The sequence below is a fragment of the Gracilinanus agilis genome, chromosome 3 (assembly GCF_016433145.1).
Source record: "Gracilinanus agilis isolate LMUSP501 chromosome 3, AgileGrace, whole genome shotgun sequence".
NCBI classification, from domain to species: Eukaryota; Metazoa; Chordata; class Mammalia; order Didelphimorphia; family Didelphidae; genus Gracilinanus; species Gracilinanus agilis.
In genome coordinates this window covers 55,141,510-55,164,611 of record NC_058132.1, presented here as the reverse complement: position 1 = coordinate 55,164,611, position 23,102 = coordinate 55,141,510, and the positions used below count along the sequence as shown (strand labels likewise).

Sequence of the window (23,102 nt, the reverse complement as noted above, 5' to 3'; positions counted from 1 at the left end):
TGTGAATTGTCGTCACTGGTATAACTTAGAGGTATTCTCTAGCCCAGGGGTCGACAACTTTTTTGGCCATGAGAGCCATAAATGCCACATTTTTTAAAATGTAATTTTGTGAGAGCCGTACAGTGCTCACAGTGCCGCTCCTGTAACAGCGCCTGAAAAAAAAATGGACTTTATGGCTCCTGCAGAAAGAGCCATATCTGGCCCTCAAAAGAGCCATCAGATATGGCTCGAGGGCCATACGTTGCCAACCCCTGCTCTAGCCTAACCTAGCCAGTTTAGCCACAGGCTGTGTTGGGAGAGTTAAACTCCTCACTGAGCCTTGAGATGCCTCTTAGTGAATCCTGTCAGAAATGAAAGGTCACAGGCAGACTCTCCACCCATCTGTACCTCTCTTTCCATTGATCTTGCAGGCAAGCAGCCTTCAGTATGAAATGCTCTTATTGACTGACTCCATCTCAAAGGAGGATAGCTGCTGGGAACTTCGCTTGCGCTGTGGTGAGTTCAGGAAGTTGGGGATCAGGGGCAAGTGGTTGAGGGCAGAGGCTCTGGAGAAGCCAAGTCTGCTGGGACTTGGGATACTTCCTGGGGAATGGGAGTGACTTGGTGTTTCTACTTCCTCCCTGCCAGCTCTTAGTCTTTTCCTGATGGCTGTAAACATCAAAACACCTGTGGTTGTGGAAAATATCACCCTCATGTGCCTCAGGATCCTGCAGAAGCTGATCAAGCCGCCTGCTCCCACCAGCAAGAAAAACAAGGTACTTCCTGGACTCTTGGCCAATCCATAGCTGGCATAGCCAAGCTGAAGTGCTTGGGTGCCAGAAGCTGCTGCTCTTCAGGGGCTCCTGATAGTCCAGACAAGCCTATTGCCTTTTGCCATCTTGCTGCACCTCCCATGGAGAAAGGGAGTATTTCAAATATAGTCCCATGAGGAATTGAGTTCAGAGAGTTTCATGAGCCCTTTTGCCTAAGACTTCATCTTATGTTGTTTTGTGTTTTTTTTTCCCCTTTTCCCTCTAGGGCTTTTTCAGGCACAGATTTTTGACTTCCCAGACCTCCTCTACTTGATTACAATTCTTTTAAATTAATTAGAAAGTGCAGAAGCTACTTGCTTTCTGAAACTGTGGAAACACTCTCAGATTAGGGACATGGTACAAATCAGTGAAGCATCTGTAAGAAGTACCTAACAGGCCTGACCTTCCCTTCCCTTCCTCCTTGTTTTAAATGAGGAAAGACATGGACCTTTGAGGGATTGAGTAGGGTAGTTGGGGTAATTCTGGGGATTTGGGGGGTAGGTGCAGACAAGATAGGCTCAAACAAAATAATAAGGACAAAAAAAAATAAGATTAGAGGATTCAGAGAGATGAAAGGGAGAAACTTAGAACCATCAGAGGACTGGCATGTTGGGTATTTTTCTCATAAAATTTCAGTATTAGAATGTACCTCTAAGACCAGAAACCATTCCCTAAAGGGAAGAGTTCTTCCCTGGTAAGCAGATCTGACAAGTTCTCTGATCTTCTTGTCTTGCCCCAAATTCTTTGTTGACTACTAGTCTTACATCTCCCAACTGCCTTTTAGACATCTAGATGTCCAGTAGAAATCATAACCTCAATACTGATTCAAAGCAAAACTCATCTTTCCCCCACCTTCCCTGTTACTGTAGAGGACACCACCACCCTCTCAGGCCTTTCACTACTCCATATCTAAGCTGTTGCTCAGGCCTGACAATTTCACCTTTGTACCATCTCTTGAATACACCTCCTTTTCTGACATTGCCAGGCGTTTGGTGCAGGCCTGCCTCTCCTTATGTCTGGAGTAGTAGCCTGCTGGTGGGTCAGACTGCCTCTGGGCCTTCCACAATCTAATCCCATGGTGGCAAACCTACGGTGTGTATGCCAAAAAGGGCACAAAGAGCCTTTTCTGTGGCCAGAGTTCATTACTAGAAAGCCAGAGGGATTAGGGGCAGAGCTGTTCCCCACCCCCTCTCCACACTCCTGAGGATGTTCCTGACTTCCCCTGCCCTTCTACCCAGCAGCCCAATGGGAGTGTTTCCCCCTCCTCTGTCTGGGGCAAGGCACAGGTGGGAGTGGGGGTGGTTCACATGCTGCATGAGGGTGCAGCAGGCAGCAGCCTGTTGACTCTGTGGTGAAGGTGATTCCCGTGGTGGGATTAGATAGGAGCTAGGATTGAGGGGATCATAGCTCACAGTGTGGCACATAGCTAGAGGGGAGCAGAGCGCTTGGGCCACTCTCCTCCCCTTCTCCATACTTGCCTAGCAGCCCAATGGGAGCATTTCCTCCCTCCCCTGGCTGGGGTGGGGGTGGGGGGGTGGGTTGGAGGCTGTGGCACGCCATCTCTAAAAGGTTCGCTATTACTGATTTAATCCATCCTCCATTCAGTCACAAAAGTGATTTTCTTCATGTGTAGGTCTGACTATGGCACTCCCCCTTATTCTTTAAATTCTAGTAGCTCCTTGTTGCCTTCCGGAGCAAATACAAGATCCTCTTTGGTATTTAAACCTCTTTGTAATTGGGCCTCTTCCGGTCTTACGTTTTTTTTCCCTCTCATAGTCTTCAGTGGGGAGAGAGGGAAGGAATAAGCATTTACATAGTGTCTACCATATGCCAGGAACTATGCTAAACATTTTTAACATTATCTCATTTGATCCTCTCAACAGATCTGGGAGGTAGGTGCTGTTCTGATCCCCATTTAACAGTTGAGGAAACTGAGGTTAAGTAACTTATCCAAGGTCACACAGCTATTAAGTGCCTGAGGCCAGATTTGAACTCAGGTTTTCCGTATTCCAGGACTAACCACTGGACCACCTAGCTAACACTGGCTTTTTTGCCACTCCAGAAACATTTTCATTGTCTCCCATAATAGAATTCCCCTTCATATCTGCATCTTGACTTCCCTGAATTCCTTCAAGTCTCAGCTAAAATCCCATCTTCTGCACAAAATCCTTCCTACTCTGTCTTAAGGCTAGTTATAGTTTGTACCTTCCTCTAAGAATATTCACATCAAGGTGTAAAGTGGATAGAGCACTGGGTATGGAGTCGGGAAGACACCACTGCCTGCCTAAGTTTCCTTGATTGTAAATGCAGATAAATGATAGCACCTACCCTCTCAGGGTTGTTGTGAGATAGAGTTTATAAAACACTTTATGATCTCAAAGGACTATTGAAATGCTAGCTATAATTCTCCTGTATATACAGTGATCCCTCGCCTATCAGAGAAGTTATGTCCAGGGACCCCCACAATAGGTGAAAATTCGTGAAGTAGCAGGAGAGCAAATAGACTGATGCTACAGTCACTGAGCCAATCAGTGCCCAGGATATAGAACAAAGCACTGTAGTTGGTCGCCTTTCATTCCATTAGCCAATAGTGTGCCATGTACAATCTCACATTGGCAAACTTCTGCAAGTGGTAGTGGTGTACTGTATTTCCATTTTGTATAGTGCAGTATTCATCCGCAAAATCCTGTGATACAGCAAAAACTCTGCAAAACCAAATTAGACACATATTTTTTAAAAATCTGTGATATGGGGTGCAGTGGATGGCTCAATGAATTGAGAGTCAGGTCTAGAGACAGGAGGTCCTGAGTTTAAATTTGGCTTCAGATACTAACTAGCTGGGGGACCCTGGGCAGGTTAACCCCCTTTACCTAGCCTTTACAATACACAGTATTGATTCTAAGGCAGAAGGTAAGGGTTTAAAAAAAAAACCAAAACCTGTGATATAGTGAAGCTACAATAAGTGAACCACAATATAGCAAGGGATGACTGTATTCTATATGTACATAGTTGTTCGTATGTTGTCTTGCCTGGAGATTAAGCTCCTTGAGGGCTGGGACTCCCCCCCACCTCCCCCCCTTGGTTATCTATAGCACTTAACATTGTGCCTGACATAGTAGATGCTTAATACTAAATGACTGCCTTTGTTTGAAGACCCCCTGGGAAGATTATAATTCTCTAAAATAGTTTGCTTAAAGTAGATGAAGGCTTAGATACTCTTCCAGACAAAGTCGAAGTCTAGAAATAAGGAGTAGTAGGTGGGTCAGAACTAAGAGAAGCATCAATTAATCTTAAGCCTTTGTATGTGATCTCTCTGAGCTTTAAGGTCTTGAGACAATAGTAGGGGCAAAGATTTATTCCCTGAATTTTATTCAATTAAAGACTTTTTATTGTGAGGCAATTTATATTCAGAGTTAGTTAGAAAAGTAGGCAGAGAGGGTGAGATCCGAGATGAAAAATAAAATCTCTTAAGAAGACATAAAATCAAATGGAATCATTAGGAGGGGGCAGCTGGGTAGCTCAGTGGATTGAGAGTCAGGCCTAGAGATGGGAGGTCCTAGGTTCAAATCTGGCCTCAGACACTTCCCAGTTGTGTGACCCTGGGCAAGTCACTTCACCCACATTTACCACTCTTCCACCAAGGAGCCAATACACAGAAGTTAAGGGTTTAAAAAAAAAAAAAGAATCATTGGGAGCTGGCTTAAGTAAATAGCATCTTACATGAAGCAGTGGCAAGTCAGGAACCCCAAATTAATCCTGGAGCCATTGTTGCCCCAATGGGATTATCGGGAGAACTTACCAATACAAGCAAGGTTTCTTGCTTTGACATCTCAGGCTTGTTGCAAAGTTCTTGTTTCATCTCCCTTTCCCCTAGGACGTTCCTGTTGAAGCTCTCACCACAGTTAAACCATACTGCAATGAGATCCATGCCCAGGCTCAGCTGTGGCTCAAGCGAGACCCAAAAGCATCCTATGAGGCCTGGAAGAAGTGCCTCCCCACCAGAGGTTCACCTTTCTCTTTATGAAGCTTAGGGGAAGGGAGGGGAAAAATGCTTAGGAATTGAAAAAAACAAAACAAAACAAAATTTTATTAGAAAAGAGCATTAATAAAAGACACAGAAAGGAGGAGATACAAATGGGCAGCTTTATTCCTTTCAATTTACAATTAATGTATGATTTTGGAAAACAAATCATATGTGACAGAAGCCCACAATTTCCTATCCATTGTATATTAGAAGATTAATGTCTATTTATATACCCATAATAAATACATTTAAAAATTTAAAGAAAAAACTTTGACAACTACATCAAAGCCTGAATCCTATGACAATGTAGATTGCGATTCATATTTACATAGTGCTTGAAGGTCTAGAGTGAATTTAAGCAAGCATTTAAGTGCTTACAGTATGCCCAGTACTATGCTGAATGTTAAGAGTATAAAGAAAGGGAAAAACAGTCCCTACCTTTGAGGAGAAGAACAGAAGTCCACAGGAACAATAGACTTGTGGCTGCTAACCCTCACCCCTTTTGTTCAGACTGCCTTGTTTTTCTTGATCTTCCTTCCACGTTACAGGTTTGGATTCCAATGGGAAATCCTCCACTAGGTCAGAGCTTCGTCAGCTCTACTTGACAGAGAAGTATGTGTGGAGGTGGAAACAGTACATGAGCCGTCGGGGGAAGAGGACCTCGCCTTTGGATCTTAAGTTGGGTCATAATAACTGGCTGCGGCAGGTAAGGGATCATCTTTCTGGAGGTGATACCACTTAGCCAGAGCCCTGGGAATGACACACAAGACAGGCTGAGCCACTGCTACGCTATTTAAGAGATATCTTCTGCCCCTTCCCACTCCTACAGCTTTCTCCTGTGTCTTTGCCTACCTGGGCCTTTTCTATCAGAATCAAGTAGGGCTTAATGCTACTTTTTAGTAGATGGGGTAGTCAACTTAGGCTGAGCAGGCTCTCTTTCATTCCTCTTTTGCCTGCTTATCAGCCTTTGGTGGCTGTCTTCACCTCTCCTGTAGTTCATCTACTAATGTAGCTGAGCTTCAGAGCCCAAAACATACGTCTCCCTCCTCTCCTCCTTCACCTTTCCTCTTGTCTTTTGCCCTTCTCTACCCCTGTGCCCATCTCCCACCTCTCCACCTCTCTATTTCTCTCTTATCTATCTCTCTGTCCTCTCTTTTCTCTCAGACTCCTTCTTCCTCTCCTTGTTCCTTTCTCTCTAAACTTCTGCCATCTCTAATTTTTCCCATTCTCTTCTCAGTGCCTTCCATCTCCAGTATTTTGAAGAAATATAGTTATACATTAGAACCAAATAACCTATTCTGTGAGGAGAGTTCTATTAAATGAAGACTTCAGCAGAAAGCTAATTGTTTCTTCTAAAACAAACTCATAAGAGCTTTCTAAGGAAATACCTTTAAAATAATCTTTGTTCAAATTCAAGCAACTTACATAACATCATGCAAACTAATTCATAAAGACCTTAGTAAAAAGGCCACTTGACTCTACTAAGCAAGTAGTGCATGTAACCAGCTGCTTCCAGTTCATTCCCTCTCGAGCCTTCTTTCCTTTTTCTTTGGAGTATTGAGACTGCTATATAAATTTCAGTTTTACTCTTTCCCAAGAAGTCTTCCCAAAGGATTTCTCTGAGATATCAAGTAGTTGGCAGTATTAACCAGTGGGCAGTGGAAAAACCTGGAGCCAGGGACGTGAGAACTACAACCAAACCTAGTTATGCCCTCTTCCTTGTGTCCTCTCAGGTGCTGTTTACTCCAGCGACTCAGGCAGCACGTCAGGCAGCCTGCACCATTGTGGAAGCTCTCGCAACCATTCCTAGCCGCAAACAGCAGGTCCTTGACCTCCTTACCAGGTATCACTGGATTGGGCAGGGACAATGAACGCCCATGCTTCTCTAGTCTTCTCTCTTCTTTTTTATATAACCCACATCTTCTCTCTTAGTATCCATTCTAAGACAGAATAGCAGCCAGAGAGTAGGCAAATGGGGTTAAAGAGACTTGGTCACATAACTGGGAAGTGTTAGAGGTCACATAACTGGGAAGCGTCAGAGGCCAGATTTGAACCCTGGTTCTCCTGACTCCAGGTATCTAATGTGCTACCTAGCTTTTCTGGGTTTTTGGTCTTTACCTTGGAGGGCAGCAGGGCTCCCAAGGAATCCCTGAGAGACTTCTATTGGTTTAGGTGGGATGAGGTACACATTGTATGCCCTGCTGCAGGGGTTCGTTGCACTTGGCTGTTGGTTGCTTATTCTGATTTCTACTTGTATTTTTAGACCAATTTCAGTTGCCCTGTTATTTCTTTCTGTTCCTCTACTAGTTACCTGGATGAGTTGAGTATTGCTGGAGAGTGTGCAGCTGAGTACTTGGCTCTCTACCAGAAGTTAATCAAACCAGCTCACTGGAAGGTCTACCTGGCAGCTCGGGGTGTCCTGCCCTATGTTGGCAACCTTATCACCAAGGTATCTTTCAGATGAGTTATTTTGCCTCCCTGGGTCTCAGTTTCTTCATCTGTAGAGGTTAGACAAAATGACCTCCAGATTTCTTTCAACTCTATTGAGCTCTGACACTGAAATTCCTAGGTGTTACTCAAGGTCAGAAGATGACATTTCTCCCAGAGAAGTAGGTGGTACAGAGCCTTCTTCATTAAGGAACCTGAGACTGCCTTTGACCAATTAGGTGCTCTTCTCCTATTCCTGGTTTTGTTTGTTTTTTCCTTCCTGGGGCTTTTGGTCTTACTATCCTCCTTAGGAAAGTTTTCTGAGGCCCACACATGACTTATGATGTGAGTGTGATGGAAACTTCCTGCTCCATGCAAGGGAGGGGAGGGCCCTCCCTAAAATACTGAGGATTTCTTTACTTGTCATCTAGGTCATCCTCCTGATGTCTTCCAATGTTATACATTAGCTGTCTTGAGCTGGAATTTGTGACTTCTCCTAGGCTTTTCCCTTTTTCTTGAAAAGCCAGGAGAATCAGTGTCTATTATCACTGTTTAATTGGCATCTTGATAGAGCATTGATTTCAGAGATCTGTTACCTATCCCTAGGTTCTTGGAAGGAACCTTAGAGGGATAGTTAGCTGAAGATGTAAACCATTTTGGATCAGTAAAAACTGAATCATAAGTGTTAGTGCAAGTGTCCTGAATTAGCACTGTAGATTTCAGGGAAAGTGGTGACATTTGTGGTGTTACACTGACCATTCCTATTGGCCTTTTTAGGAAATAGCCCGTTTGTTGGCCCTGGAAGAGGCTACGCTGAGCACTGACTTACAGCAGGGATATGCTCTCAAGAGTCTCACAGGTATAAGTGCCCAGCTCTTCTAATTGTTAAAACAGAAACGTGTTTTTGGAGCCAAAGTGCCTCAATCTCTGTGAGTTCTGGTGTTGGCTTCCCATCCCTTCCTTTACCCCATGCAACAAGAACAGATTGAAGGTCTTAAGTTCCTTTTTGATATTGGCTTTGAAATGTTGGATTTGTTGGCCAGTGTTCTAGCTCTCACCTGTGTCCCTACAGGTCTTCTTTCCTCCTTTGTTGAAGTGGAGTCCATTAAGCGTCACTTCAAAAGCCGCCTGGTGGGCACTGTGTTAAATGGCTACCTGTGTCTGCGGAAGCTGGTAGTGCAGAGGACCAAGCTGATTGATGAGACCCAGGATATGCTGCTGGAGATGCTGGAGGACATGACCACAGGTAGAGATACGCCGAGGCTTGGAGCCCGAGTCCCTTCCTCCTTTGTTGGCTCATTATGTGGGCATAGGCATGAGAGCTCTTGAGTTCCATAGAGATGGAAGGAATAACACATTGGGCCTGCACTTCTGGAGCACTATTGCTAAGCACTAAAAGATGCCAAGTTTATATTAGACTTGAAGGAGTTGGCAGCCTAGTTGGGGGATAGGTCAACAACCCAAGTGGCCATCATACATATTATTATGTGGTCATTAAGAGGCAGAAAACAAAGTACTGTGTGAGGTCTGAGGGGTCAGATCATCAGCCTGGCTCAGTCAAGCAGAATATATCTTTGGTTCCCAAGAGCTCAAGGAGAGAAATTCCTTTTTGGAGAGAGGACCAGCTCTTAAGAGTTGCAAACTGTCAAGCCTGGAATTAGATTTTTTTCATCAGTCTTGTTGGGGCCCTCTGTTGAGCTGGTTTGAGGCCTCATCAGCTGATTCCATCCATTTGAAGCTCATAACTTTGCTGGTACCCAGAATCTAATCTTCATATAATCTTGGGACTATAAAGTATGGTCTAGTGACCTTTCTGCTTAAGCTGTGAATAACAATTGAGCCACTTCTCAGATCAATTCCCTTTGATTTGATGGCTTGGGATGTTGCAGGAGATTGGGTGAAAGCTCCTTCTAAACTGACTGGTCCTTTTTGATTCTGGCAGGCACAGAATCAGAAACAAAGGCCTTCATGGCAGTGTGCATTGAAACAGCCAAACGCTACAATCTGGATGACTACAGAACTCCTGTCTTCATCTTTGAGAGGCTCTGCAGTATCATCTATCCTGTAAGTGAGCTGGTGCTCATTGGAGACCTCGTACAAGGGACTGTGGCAGGTTGGAGTTGGGGGAAGCATCTTGTGGCTGCTGAAAAGCCTCAGTATGTTCTATTTTAGTTATCGCTTAGGATCCTATGGCATAAAACGGCAATAAATTCATTCTCCTATTGCTTTTAATGTGAACAAATTCGCTGTAATGTGAGACTTAATTCATTACTTCTTCCCCAACCCCTCCCCATATTAGTTACAGATACTAGGTATCTTTTAATGACCCTGATCTGCTAGTATCCCTCCACCAATTATGGGGGTTTTTCTTTGTTTGCTTTTAAAAACCCTTATCTTCTATCTTAGAATCAATCCTAAGTATTACTTCCATGGCAGAGTGGGCTAGGCAAAGTGACTTGGCCAGGGTCACATAGCTAGGAAATATCTGAAGTCAGAGTTGAGCAGGACTCTACCTGGCTCTCTCTATCCACTGAGCCACTCAGCTGCCCCCAACCTAGTATGTTTTTGCTTTTATTAAGTATTGCGAGACAATTGAGGTTAAATGACTTACCCAGTGTCACACAGATAGCAAGTGTCTAAGGCTAGATTTGATACCTAGTATGTTTTGAAAGCAATACTGACCTGGAAGGGTTTGTATGAAGGAGTCCCCATGTTTCCTTTTTTCTTCACCTTTGTGTTTGCATTTTCCCTAACCTGGGGTACATCAGTCAGTTCAATTTATATTTCCTGGATAGGACACCAGGTCCTGTGTATATAAAGGGAAGGGCAAAACAGTATCCTTTCTTCTCAAAAGGCATTCTTTGGGGAGGAAGAGCATTGACCTAGGGAAATCAGTGTGGAATATGTACCAAATAAATGCAAAATAATTTCAGGGTTACTCGCACCTGAAGGACTCTAGAAAGGCTTCTTGGAGCAGGTGGCATGTAAATAGAGGCCAAAGGGAACTAGTTGCTCCAGTAGATATAGAACTGAAGAAACACACTGCATTGATGGGAGAGAATTTGTGCAAAGGCAGAAATTTGAGGGGAGGTGCAGCCTCATGTGTAGGAAATAGTAGGTAGCTTGGCATGGCAAAAAGAGGGAGAGGATGACAAACCGGGTTGTAAAGGACTTTAAAAGCCTAATTGATTCAGTTTGGCAGCTGTAGGGAGAATTTAATGGTGGTGGTGGGATTCAGTACAGCAAGAATAATTAGAAAGCTGTTGTAGTATTTTAGGTGAGAGGTGATGAATACCTGAATTATGGTTCTTGTGTAGTAGATGTTACAGAGGTAGGACTGGCGGCTGATTGATTATTAGGGATTAGTGAGAATGAAATGAGGAAGATGGCATCAAGGATGCATTAGGTTACTGGAAGAACAGTGGTACCCACAACAGAAATCAGACAGTTAGCTGAAATGGTGGGTCTAGGGAAAAAGAGAATGAGTTCTGTTTAGGACTTGTGTTTGAGATAGAAGCATATTAGGAATTCAGTGGAGAGATATTTAGTGTGCGGTTGGAGTTGTGGGACTCTCAAGAGTGAGGTGAGGTCTGAGCCCATAGATTTGGGGTCTTCTGCAGAGAGATGATAGTTGGACCAATGGAATCTAATGAAATCATGAAGAGAGAAAGTATAGAATATCAAGTATCCAGAAAGAAGTGTTAAGGTTGTTATATGCTACAACGAATCAAGATAGGTGAGGAATGAGAAGAGGCCATTGGATTTAGCAGTAAAGATGTTCTCGGTGACCTTAGAGCAGTTTTTGTGTAATGGTGGGTTCAGAAACCAGACTACCATTGGGCAGTAAATAAGTAGAGGCAACAAGGCTAGACACCTTGTTAGAAGAATTCAACTGGGGAAGGGAAAAAAGAGATGGAGCTATTAGCTTGAGAGAATGCTAACATGAAGTATAGTGGCATTGAGGATGGGGAAGTATAGGAATGTTTCTAGACCTTAAGGAAGTCACTATGAACCTAAATATGATCCAAAGGTCTTCTCCTGTTGGTCAGGAATGATAAAGAATCTTATCATCAGCAGTAGTTTTCTGAAGGAAGGGCCATTAGATGTCAAGTTCATTTTACTAGGACAGGAGGGATTTTAATATTAGTAGAAGTACTCTTTCAAAATTTAGGGAGCTTCTAGCCTAGAAGGCTGGATATAAGATCACAACAGGATCTGTCCCTGGCTCATTGAACCAGCTCATAGATAAAGAATATTTGAATTCTCTGGGTAGTTCGCTCTAGTTTTCTGGAACAGCCTCATTCACAACATGTAGGGTTGTTACATTCTTATATCTCCTGCTTCTAAACCTAGTTTGCCCTTTCCCCCCCAAGCTGATGTTCTGCAGCTGCCAAATCATCTTCATTCCTCCTCTAAGGGATTTTCCTCCAAATTTTTAGTTGTAGCCCATGATAATCAATTCAATTCAGTAAGGGTGCTTCTTGTGTTGAAACACCCTTTCCTCCCCCTCAGTAGTCTAGAGACTTAAGACAGCTTGCTAGAACACCAATACATGATGACTTCTAGTCTTTTTTTGACCCTATCATTGTCTTTGTTCTTAGGAAGAGAATGAAGTAACTGAATTCTTTGTGACTCTGGAGAAGGATCCCCAGCAAGAAGATTTCTTACAGGGGCGTATGCCTGGCAACCCTTACAGCAGCAATGAACCAGGCATTGGACCTCTTATGAGGGACATTAAGAACAAGATCTGCCAGGACTGTGATCTGGTGGCCCTTCTGGAAGATGATAGTGGAATGGAGGTAAATAATGGGGAATCCTGGCAGGGCTATCCAGTTTTGGAAATTTTAGTCATTTAAATGCTTTTTATTAGTGTTCCCCAACCTAAACTTTGCTATCAAGTGGTGAATTAAAACCTTGCCTGTAGACCAGGAGTCGGCAATGTATGGCTCTTTCTGCAGGAGCCATAAAGTCAATTTTATTTCAAGAGCGCGCACTGTGAGCACTGTACGGCTCTCACGAAATTACATTTTAAAAAATGTGGCGTTTATGGCTCTCATGGCCAAAGAGGTTGCTGACCCCTGCTGTAGACCATATGGTGCAACAGATAGAACCAAGAGAGGAAGGGGGCAGTTATACAATTTATAGCTTTCAAAAATAAGGAAAAGTTTTACATACAAGTAAAAATTTGTTGCACACTAGTGGTTAAAAAACACTACTTTGAGTGTTCTGACTCTTATGTACCTGTACTTCCATCTCCATGGAGGTACCTAGTTATGGAGTTTATGTTTCTGTTGGGGGAAAAAGGCCTCTTTGGCCTGACTGTCATCACGTTGCTTGATGGAGAAAGATGGTAAAAGGACTGTCAAGGAAGGAGACCTGCTCATCCTGGGTGCTTGACTTGAAGTGAAAACATTGTTTCCTTAGCAGAGACAACTTTTTTGCTTCTTATTCAGGATCTCCATGGTGTGGGATGAGTTTTATCTGTGTCTGACTTACTTTGAAGTCATTTGGAGTAGTAAGTCATTTACCTTTTCTTTTAGCTCCTGGTGAACAATAAAATTATCAGTTTGGATCTTCCTGTGGCAGAAGTGTACAAGAAGGTCTGGTGCCCTACCAATGAGGTATGTGCTTGCTTTCTTACTCCCAGGTATGGGGCTGGGGACCTGCTATGAGAGAAGGAGCTTGTGGCGGCACTTTTAGAGCTCTACTTCTCCATCTTGGGGTTGGTGGGAAAGAAACCAATCATCTTGTCCTACTTTTGAGAAAATTATCTGCAGACTAGAGGAGATATAAGAGCTTCAGGAGATTAGGGGACTTTACTGGGGATACGAAGCACAAACCTCCTCTAGCATGGCAGCTGTGAGGATTTGGAAGGCCAAGCTGGGCTGTCTATGAGAGTGAGCCCTGTGACCGTGCACACTTTCTGCCTCAGTACTCTTCATATTGAAACCTTTTTACAAAGTTAATCCTTAGAATTTTCTGGGACAGTGACTGATCTGTAATCCCTGGAACACTGTGCTGTGTCAGGCAATTAATTGTACCCCCATTTTACAAGATCCCTAACTGGCACTTCCTGTGCTGGTGGAGAGAAGGGGAGCAATGCTCTGGGTCTTTTTGGGGGAGCCTTTAATTCTGTTTTTTTGCTTTCAACAACGTGAGAATATCTCCATGCCAACTTACTTATCTTCTTCGTCATCTGTTCTCTCCCCTCCATTTCTTTCCCTGTCTCATCCCTTTCTTTGATCTTGTCATCCCTCTTTGTTTCTCTCTCCTCTCTCTTCCTTTGGGCATTTGCACTCAAGTTTTGCCTCCTTGGCTGAGATGAAAACAGCAAAATTGTGGAATGTGTTGCCATTAGGGAGTGGCTTTCCTTTATTTGGCTTTTGTTAGTCTTGCTCCTGGACCATGGTTTCAAGTCTTCTTGCCAATCTGCAGACTTCATAAGCCACTGCCTCAGACCTGCTCTTGCTCTCCTTGTCTCATTGGGTTTCTGGGTGTTGATCTCCTATTTTTCTAGGATTTCTGCAATATTAATTGCTGAGCTATAGCAGACCTTTGAACAGTTCTCCCAGAGGCCTTTGGGCTTGATGTTAAGCACTGCTCAGTCCATCTTTGACTTCATAGGGTTTTCTGGCAGGTGTTTTTTATTTCTTAGTTCCTCATTTCCAATGCTGCCTCTGAAAGCCCTTTGACTTCTGAAAGTCTGAGTCAAATTAACAGTTCATTGTAAGTCTTAGGCGGGAGAGGGGCTTTAGCCTGAATAGGCTAAAGAGTTAAACCCCTGTCATGAAACTGGGGATAGAGCCCCTATTACCTCCTTAGTCAGCAGATGGACTTATCATTTTCTTTTCCTGTCTGTGATTACTTACGAAAGTTTGTCTTTAATTAAAAAACTCTTTCTTCTAAGTAGCCTCTCCATCCATATGCTTACTTTGGGTAGTTCTTTCTTTTGCTTCAGGGGTCTGCTCTCTCCCTAGAAGAAATGAATTGGTGGGTAAAGTGGATTTTAAGGGATGTTCTAGATCACTTCTTACAGGAAACAGCTGCTCTCTTGAGGATGATTATTGATGTGGTATTTCATTGTAAGAGGTGAAACTGAAAAACTCCATTTTGCTGCAGGCACACACATGTGCATGCACATACACACACCTATATATATATATTTATATGGGGTGTGTGTGTATATAATGTGTGTATGTATATATGTAAATATACACACACATGAGGACAGTAATAATTGCTATTTATATAGAATTTTAAAATATTCAGAGAACTACACACACACACACACACACACACACACACACACACACACACGATACATATATTTTCATTTGCACCCCTCAGCAACTCTGTTAGGTAGGTATTACACCTTTTTTCTCCTGCCCATTTTACAGATAAGGAAACTGAGGCTTAAGAGAGGTTAAGGGATTGCCTATGACTATACTACTAACAGGTGCCAGAGATGGGATTTGGTGTTAGTTAGGTCTTCTTGGCTTCAAGCTCAATATTTTATCCACTATACAAAACATACCACTTCCCACCTAACATTCATTGGTTCCATAAAGGAACTATAGAATGGGTTTTCACTTATTACTCATGGACTGTTCTCTAAGGAATTAATATTCAGGCTTAGGCTGTAGCCTGGTTCATCAGTAACCGTCCAATGTATATATATCGGGGAATCTGGTTTCTCCCCAGTGGTGGGTTTTGGTCATAATGTATTAATGACATTGTAAAATGACATAGCTCAGGGCACCATTATGTGGGGTATGCTTGTATCTCTCTATATATTATACCTAGAGGACAGTATCATGTCAGAGGGACTTACATTTTGTGGTGATTCAGACTGGTGTCTGGGTAATAATGATTGTGGCATTCTGTGTTTGACTCTGAACTCACTGTCACAACAAAATGGAGGGACTTGCCTCAAGGCAAAAATGATCCTTAATCACTACTCCTAGAGCTAAGAGGCCCAACAGGAATCACCATTGAGAATGAGAGTAGGGTGTCTTAAGTGAACCTGTCACAGAAGTGAATGAAGTATTTCTACTTTCTCTACTCAGGGAGAACCCATGAGGATCATCTACCGCATGCGGGGCTTGTTGGGTGATGCCACCGAGGAATTCATTGAGTCCCTGGACTCCACCACAGGTATCATTGTCTCAGGAAACTCTTATTCTAAGTGATCTGAGGTTTGCAGTCCCAGAACAGGCTCTCCGCTTATTTCCCTTCTGCCTTATTGACTTTCCCATAATTTGTAGGGGTCACTTTTTCTGTAACACAGAAGAAACTTGCCTTGTTGTAGCTTGTTCCATCCTGTCCCAAAATTGTTAGAAATGGTGTGAGGTAGAGCTCTCTGTGGAGAGCTTTTATAAGCAGAACGAGCATTCATTCATTTCTGTTTGCTATTAGAGAGAAGAAGCCTTTCTCATTTCACCATAATGCTTGTGCCTCTCCTTTGTGGATTCTCTCCACCATATCCTTTTATCTCTTGTTTGTACACAGTTTTTTGTGTTTTGTCTTCCTCATTAGACCCTGAGCTCCTTGAGGGCAAGGACTGTCCTTTGTCTTTGTTTGTAGTCCCAGTGCTTAGCATGATGCCTGGCATGCAGTGGTGCTTAATAAATGCTTGCTGACTGATTAAGATACCTCTTTTCTCACCAATTCAGGGTGCATTTAGTAAATTTCTACTATGTACAATGGCCTGTGCTAGACACTAGCAATGCAAAAATGAAAAATGACAATAGTGCTTGCCCTCAAGGAGCCTTCAGACTAATTGAATAGTCAAGAAGAAAGAAGTAAATTCATATAATATATTGTAGAATGTGAATGTAATAAAGGTGGACCAGATAAAATGTTCAAGGGAAGAAGGAAACAAATATTAATTACCTATTAAATGCTTGTACTGTGCTGTGCTGTGCACTTTATAATCATCTCATTTGATCCTCACAACAACCTTTGCTCATCCTCACCATTACATGGGTTTCTTCTCTTTAGATGAAGAAGAAGATGAAGAAGAGGTATATAAGATGGCTGGTGTGATGGCCCAATGTGGAGGCTTGGATTGCATGCTCAATAGACTGGCTGGGATCAAGGATTTCAAACAGGGCCGGCATCTTCTGACGGTAAGGAGTGAATAAGAGCCAAGGTATTCTTTTGACTCTGAAAAATGGCATGTGATAATAATTCAGCTTATCTCCAGAGGGCAGCATAATGCCACTAATCTTTTTTCCACTAAAGAGAGCTTAGAAAATAGACTATGGACCTATGGAGTTTTCCAAAACATTTTCTACCTTGTTTTTACCCATACCTTTTAGGCATAAGAAAAAATATATATATTACTAAGGAACCAACATAATGACTCTTTTCTTAGTCTTCCTATGGTTACTGCTGTGAAATGAATATTTACTTGTCTTTTCTCTAGTTGATTGTTGTACTTTAAGCTGATTCTTAGGAATCTTGTAATATAGCCATTTTTTCCCCTCTGGGATTATTATTAAAGAATTTCTCCAACTTTTCCATTAGCATTTGTTTTATTGTATTTTGAATATTTCCAAGGGCCTTACAATTTTCTCCATCATTTGAACCCTCCAGAGATACGACAACATGTAATATATTACAACAAGACTGAGCAAAATACAGAGAGGTTTTGCCTCACATTTCATAATGATTACCACTGCCTCTCTCTAGATCCCTTTGCTCTTCTCCCTCTATCATTTAGGAAATACCATACATCATGAATTTTATCATTTGCAGAAACATGTTGAAATTAATAAAGAAATTTTTCAGAACATTCACAACTAAGAGTTCTGTTCATTGATGATTGGGTTCCCTTAGCATTGCCTGCTGGGATAGAGGGGATGCCTCAGACCCGTGGAGAAGCCAGCCTTTTAGTAGAGGGGCCTGGCTTGGTTTCCCATCCATTCTACTGATCTCTTCTTCCTTCTAACTCTTCACTCCTTCCTCTCATCCCCACCACTTAGAGCATATCTAGCTAAAAGGGAGAGAACTGACAAGGTCTGGGCGCTTTGGTTCAGCTTTGGAGCTATGATTAAGCTTATATTTTTCTTCCTTTTTTAATGTTAAAATAAATTAGTATTTATTAAAGCAATTTTGTTTTTCCTGTCACATTTCTCAATTTTCTGGGTGTGAAATGAAATCTTGGAGTTGTGTGTGATTTACCTTTCTTTTATTAGTGATTTGGCACATTCTTTCATGTGGTTAATGGTTTGTACATCTTATGTGAACTCTTTGTTGTTATACTTTGTAGCTATTTGGGAATGGATTTTGGTCATATATATCTCTTTTAATTGCCTATTTCCAGACTTATATTGGAAATTCCTCTCCCCATCCCGCCCCAGTTGGTTGCTTTCTTTCATTTCTTAGTTGTATTAATTTTGTTCATGCAAAAGCTTTTTCAATTTCATGTCATATCTATTTTATTTTTTGCAATCAACTATATCTGGTTTTTTTGGTTAAGAATTTATTCCTTAATCAAAGCAATGAAAGATATATGATATATGAAAGATATATATAAAAGTTATATGATCTGTTTTTCTCCTAATTTTTAAAAATATTATTATAGTCTTTAATATTCAGATTGTATATTTGAACTTATTGTGATATCTGGTGTAAATGTTGATCTAAACCTAATTTCTATTGGATTGTTTTCTAGTTTTCATAATTTTTTGTCTTTCCTAGCTAATTTGTTTTTTTAATTTATTGAACTTTGGGTTATTGAGTTCTATTATTTGTTTTTGTCTAATTTTTAGCAAAAAATATTAAAATTTTTAGCAAAAATAATATTGAGTAAGCATTGAGTGTGCTTTGGTAAATTGATTCCACATATTTTTTGGATTTTATATTTACTTTGAACATTGACTTGCCACTACTTCTTTCTAAGAACAGTTCAGCCTCGCACAACTTGGCTCCCCAAAGTTTCCTAGGCCCTCGCCATTTTCAGATATTATAGAACTTACTTGGTTTTTCTTGGCAGGTACTACTTAAATTGTTCAGTTACTGTGTGAAGGTGAAAGTGAATCGGCAGCAGCTGGTCAAGCTTGAGATGAACACTTTGAATGTCATGCTGGGAACTCTTAACTTGGTAAAATGGCTGGACTGGGAATTATATACATAAAGCCTTTGACTTTGAAACTAGGGCTGGAGAGAGAGACCTTAATAACGTAAGGCACCAAGGAGAAATTCCCTCCTGTTCCAATAACCTTTCATGTGTCTGGGGGTGATTGGCAAGAAATAGCCTAATGGATGTGTTAGGTTGACTTTGTGACTCAGGTCATTCAATGCATCTCTAAATGCTTCCTAGAATGAACCCTGTCCATTGTCCAGCTCTGCATATTATCTTTTCAGATGGAAGAAACAGGGCTTTCTCCTCTCTTTGGCACCAAGTGCCACTTTTTCCTCTTCAGGATTTGCACAAAGACAAGATGAGAGGATAGCCAGCTGTGTTAGCCTAACCCTTAAGCTGGCTTTAACTTCTAGAAACATAATCACCAAGATGTGATTTTACTTTCCTTCTTAATGCTTCAGAAAGAATCTGAGAATCCAGCTCACCTCAGTCCTATTCATTTCCTCCCCCATTTCATCCCATCCTGTTCATTAGAGCTCTGCAAGTATTCCTGAGGAAGAGAATATTTCATAGGGGACAGAGATATGGGAGCTGTTTTCTAATATCTGAAGGAGTGTTGTATAGAAGAAGGATTAGATTTGTTACAGTTGGCCCCAAAGGGTAGGACTAGATTGAAAGTTGCCGAAAGGCATATTTAGGCTCTATGTAAGATTAGAGCTATACTAACAATTAGAGCTGTCTAAACATGGAATGGGCTGCCTCAGGGAGGTAGAGGAGTGTCCCCCCATTAGAGGGCTTTAGGCAGAGACTAGCCATTTGTCAAGGAGGTTATGAAGGGGATTTTTATTTTGGTAACATTTGTATTAAATGGCCTTTGTGTGATCCCTTCCAACTCTGAGATTCTGTAAATGTTCCTATTGAGGGGTACAGTAAGGAGAGATTGGTGGTGGGAAGGAGCACCTTCTGGTTTTATCTTCAAAGCAACTAAAAATTCTTTCCCCAGGCCCTGGTGGCTGAGCAGGAGAGCAAAGACAGTGGAGGAGCGGCTGTGGCAGAGCAGGTGCTCAGTATCATGGAGATCATTCTGGACGAGTCAAATGCTGAGCCCCTGAGCGAGGACAAGGTGAGGGGTGGGTTAGAGGGCCCAGTCAGCTGATAGGTGGTGTTTGGACACCTGTGATGTCCCACGTAGTGACTTGGTGCAGGGCTCAGGCAAAATTTACTCCAAAGTTTGTCTTACCTGCCTGAACTAGATTAAAATGTCCTTAAGAAACATTTAATAAAATAAAAATACATTATAAAATAGATAGTGATCTTTGCAGTTTTCCAAGTTATTAGGCTGGCCGCAGGGATCTATTTGAACTTGACACCTCTGCCTTGCAGCATAGGCTTGAACTGGTTCAGGTCAGCTCCAAGTCTCTTGGCTTTAGGGGAACCCCAACTTTCTAATGTTGTCACTTTGCTTAATGCAAACCACTAGGTTTCTCCTTTATCTCTCTGAAATTTTTTCATTCTTGTCTGTGGATCTGTCCCCAGTTAATCCTTAGAGATTCCATATTTCCTTTGACTGTTTTCCCTTAGAGGGCTACAACCAGATCCATGAGAATGTTGGAGAATTTAGAAGTGCTACCTCAGTTCGGTCCCACTGTTCTCTTACACACATTGCTATCCACACATGAAATAGGCTGCTCCCTGTCACAGGATATCTAAGAAAATGCTTGGGAAGTGTTGTCAGGGGAATTTCTACTTAGGTATAAATTAGACTTCGGGACTTCTAAAGACTCATCCAGCTTAGAGAGTTTAGATTCTTTTCATTCCTGGGCCTTCTACAGGATATGAAATGGGGATTAAAGGTTACTACTTCTGGGGATCCAGTCAAGTTCTGGTGGGACTGGGAAAAGTCCAGTTGCCTGGGAAGAGTGGTGGGTTAAATATATATTTCCTGTAACATTGACAGGATATCTTTTTTCTACTCCCTCTTGGTTATTGTTTCAGGGCAACCTTCTCCTGACAGGTGACAAGGACCAGCTGGTGATGTTGCTAGACCAGATTAATAGCACTTTTGTGCGTTCTAATCCCAGCGTCCTTCAGGGCTTGTTGCGAATTATCCCATATTTGTCCTTTGGAGAGATGGAGAAGATGCAGATCCTGGTGGACAGATTCAAGCCATACTGCAACTTTGACAAGTACGCTATTGCTCTGAGTTTGCGTAATGGAAGAGGATTCTACCCAGAATCTCCAAACTCCCGAGCTATCTGGGAAGGGAGGGGCATATTGTCCAACTGGGATCTTACCTACTGAACTAGCTGCTCCTCCCTGAGTCAGAAGACCTGGCTTGACAGCTGACCCTTGGGGAAAACCCCTCTTCAAACCTTTTCTCTGGCCTCATTTTCCTTTTCTGTACAATGAGAAGGTTGGGTTAGGCGATTTTGAGGGCTCATCAAGCTCTACCATTGATTCTGGTAGCAATCTCATTATTAGCAAGTTAACAAATCTCTCATTCCTATTATTTCTCTTCTATCATAGGTATGATGAGGATCACACTGGTGATGATAAAGTCTTCCTGGACTGTTTCTGCAAAATAGCTGCTGGCATTAAAAACAACAGTAATGGGCACCAGCTGAAGGATCTCATCCTCCAGAAGGGAATCACGCAGAGTGCTTTAGACTATATGAAGAAGCACATCCCTAGTGCCAAGAAGTAAGAGGGGCCTTCTGGGCCATGGCCTTCTTTTCTTCATCTCTTGGGGTTTTTATTAACATCCCATCCCTGACCTTTAGCCAGGAGCCAGGCTTTGTAACAAAGAATAAGAAATAAAACAGTAGGCATCACCAGCCCATAGGCCCCCACCTCTGCAAAGAATTCCATACACCTCTTCAAATAAAGTCCTACAAGATCAGTAAAACTTGTAAGTAAAACTGCCAGAGTTCTTTTGGGGAGAGGGAATAATAACAGTAGCAATAAGAATAGGGAACTCTGAATAGATAGCACTTTTCATATATTACTTCATAGAAATTTCTGGGTTGCCATAGGCTCCTTAACTTCACAGGACAATGATTGTGTGGTTCCTCAGGGCAGGCCTTCTCTGGAAGCCAAGCTTACACTGGGCATATAGATGGGAAAAACCCAGTTCAAGGAGGCCACGTTCCTTTTGAATCTGGAGAATTAATTAGTTTTTCTGAACTGCTGCTGAGACCCTTTTTTTGTCTTATAGTTTAGATGCTGACATTTGGAAGAAGTTTTTATCTCGCCCAGCCCTCCCCTTCATCTTAAGACTTCTTCGTGGGCTGGCCATTCAGCACCCTTCCACCCAGGTGAGGAGCCAGTGTGCTCTCTGCCCCTTGTTTCAGAAAGCCAGCCTTCTCAGCTCTGCAGCTGAATCCCCCAGGGACCCAGAATGAGTCTTTAATTTTCCTCAGAATTTCAAGATAGAATTTGCTGTATATAACCAATAAGGGTCAATATTCCTTACAACATTGGGGTGGGGTTGTAAGATTTCCTGGGTAGAAAGGGACTGCAGAGGTTAGCCAGGCCCTTTCCTCTGTTTTCATGGAACCCTAAGATATCATTTACAAAGTTCTTGGAGGTCTTCAGCATGTGTACCAGAAGACCTTGATAATCTTAAAATTGAAATAAGAAGCTATTGAGAGGTCCCTCGGGGTGGGATTGACAAGATTAATGGGTAACCATCACTTCTTTCCACAATACCTGAGCATGGAGTCTCAGTAGCCAGGGTTCTTGAGCCTGGTCAACTTGTACTCTTGGTCAGTCTAAAGACTTTCTTCAGAAAAAGCCCCTTAGGACCTCCTTTCTGTTTGCTGCCTGACACTTCAAATCCTTTGCTGCTCCTATTTTCCGTATGCTTTATAGCCTAGCAGAAATTATGACTGACCTTAGGCAAGTAACTGATTTCAGAACTAATTGGCCCAATCCTCTACCTTCAAATAGGTCTGGATCTGTAGAACAGGGTTTTATGGGAAAAACACTTCCACACCCTGTCTTGATAATCTGTCCTGGTAAGCAGCTTAGTGAATTGCTTACAGTTTGAGAATTCTTCCTTATGTGTAACCCAGATCTCTTTTGCTGTAGTTTAAGCCCATTTCCTTTTGTTCACTGTCTGTGAAGAGAATTATAGTATTAACTTTGATTAATCTAGCATCTCCCCTCCAAAGAGTTCACAAAAACAATTTTATTTATCCCTGTATGTTTTTGTGTGTTTTAAAATCCTTGTTTTGTAAATGGGAAAACTGAAATGCATAGCCTTAAGTGACTTACTCAAGGAAAAAATGGTTGGCTGGGTGAGATGAAGCAGACATAGTATATTCTTATTTTGTTCCAAAAATGTATTCCTGTCCATTTCCCACTTACATTCTTTTATCCTAAGAATATTGCATTTTAAAAAAATTATACCTGTACCTTCCATCTTAGAATCAATGCTGTGTATTGGTTCCAGGGCATAAGAGTGGTAAGGGCAAGGTACTGGTTAAGGTAAATGATTTGTCCAGGGTCAAAAAACACAGCTAGGAAGTGTCTGACGTCAAATTTGATCTCAGAACTCCTGTCTCTGGGCCTAGCTCTGTCCATTGAGCCACCCAGCTGCCCCCAGGTATTGTATCTTACTAGGCCTCCAGGACTAGTACTGATAGGTTCCATCAATATATTTCAAACCAAAAAGAACTTTATTGTTAATGGGAAGTGCTGTTTTGTATATTCATTTTTAAAAATTGAATCATTCAGCTTTCTTTTCTTTTTGAAAACATTTTCTTTCTCT

The 23,102-nt window shown here is 42.1% G+C and overlaps 1 protein-coding gene across 1 annotated transcript in view; it reads left to right on the top strand.

Moving 5' to 3' along the window:
• UBR4 (ubiquitin protein ligase E3 component n-recognin 4) overlaps positions 1-23,102 on the top strand; it is a 161,355-nt gene that overhangs the window by 110,668 nt on the left and 27,585 nt on the right. Inside the window, exons 76-93 of the mRNA XM_044668702.1 lie at positions 411-495; positions 628-755; positions 4,666-4,795; positions 5,364-5,521; positions 6,549-6,658; positions 7,123-7,264; positions 8,020-8,101; positions 8,315-8,488; positions 9,185-9,306; positions 11,844-12,041; positions 12,783-12,863; positions 15,309-15,396; positions 16,243-16,370; positions 18,242-18,349; positions 19,335-19,454; positions 20,327-20,517; positions 20,858-21,031; positions 21,546-21,645. Coding sequence (XP_044524637.1) covers positions 411-495; positions 628-755; positions 4,666-4,795; positions 5,364-5,521; positions 6,549-6,658; positions 7,123-7,264; positions 8,020-8,101; positions 8,315-8,488; positions 9,185-9,306; positions 11,844-12,041; positions 12,783-12,863; positions 15,309-15,396; positions 16,243-16,370; positions 18,242-18,349; positions 19,335-19,454; positions 20,327-20,517; positions 20,858-21,031; positions 21,546-21,645 — 2,319 coding nt within the window. The remainder of the gene's footprint in view (positions 1-410; positions 496-627; positions 756-4,665; positions 4,796-5,363; positions 5,522-6,548; positions 6,659-7,122; positions 7,265-8,019; positions 8,102-8,314; positions 8,489-9,184; positions 9,307-11,843; positions 12,042-12,782; positions 12,864-15,308; positions 15,397-16,242; positions 16,371-18,241; positions 18,350-19,334; positions 19,455-20,326; positions 20,518-20,857; positions 21,032-21,545; positions 21,646-23,102) is intronic.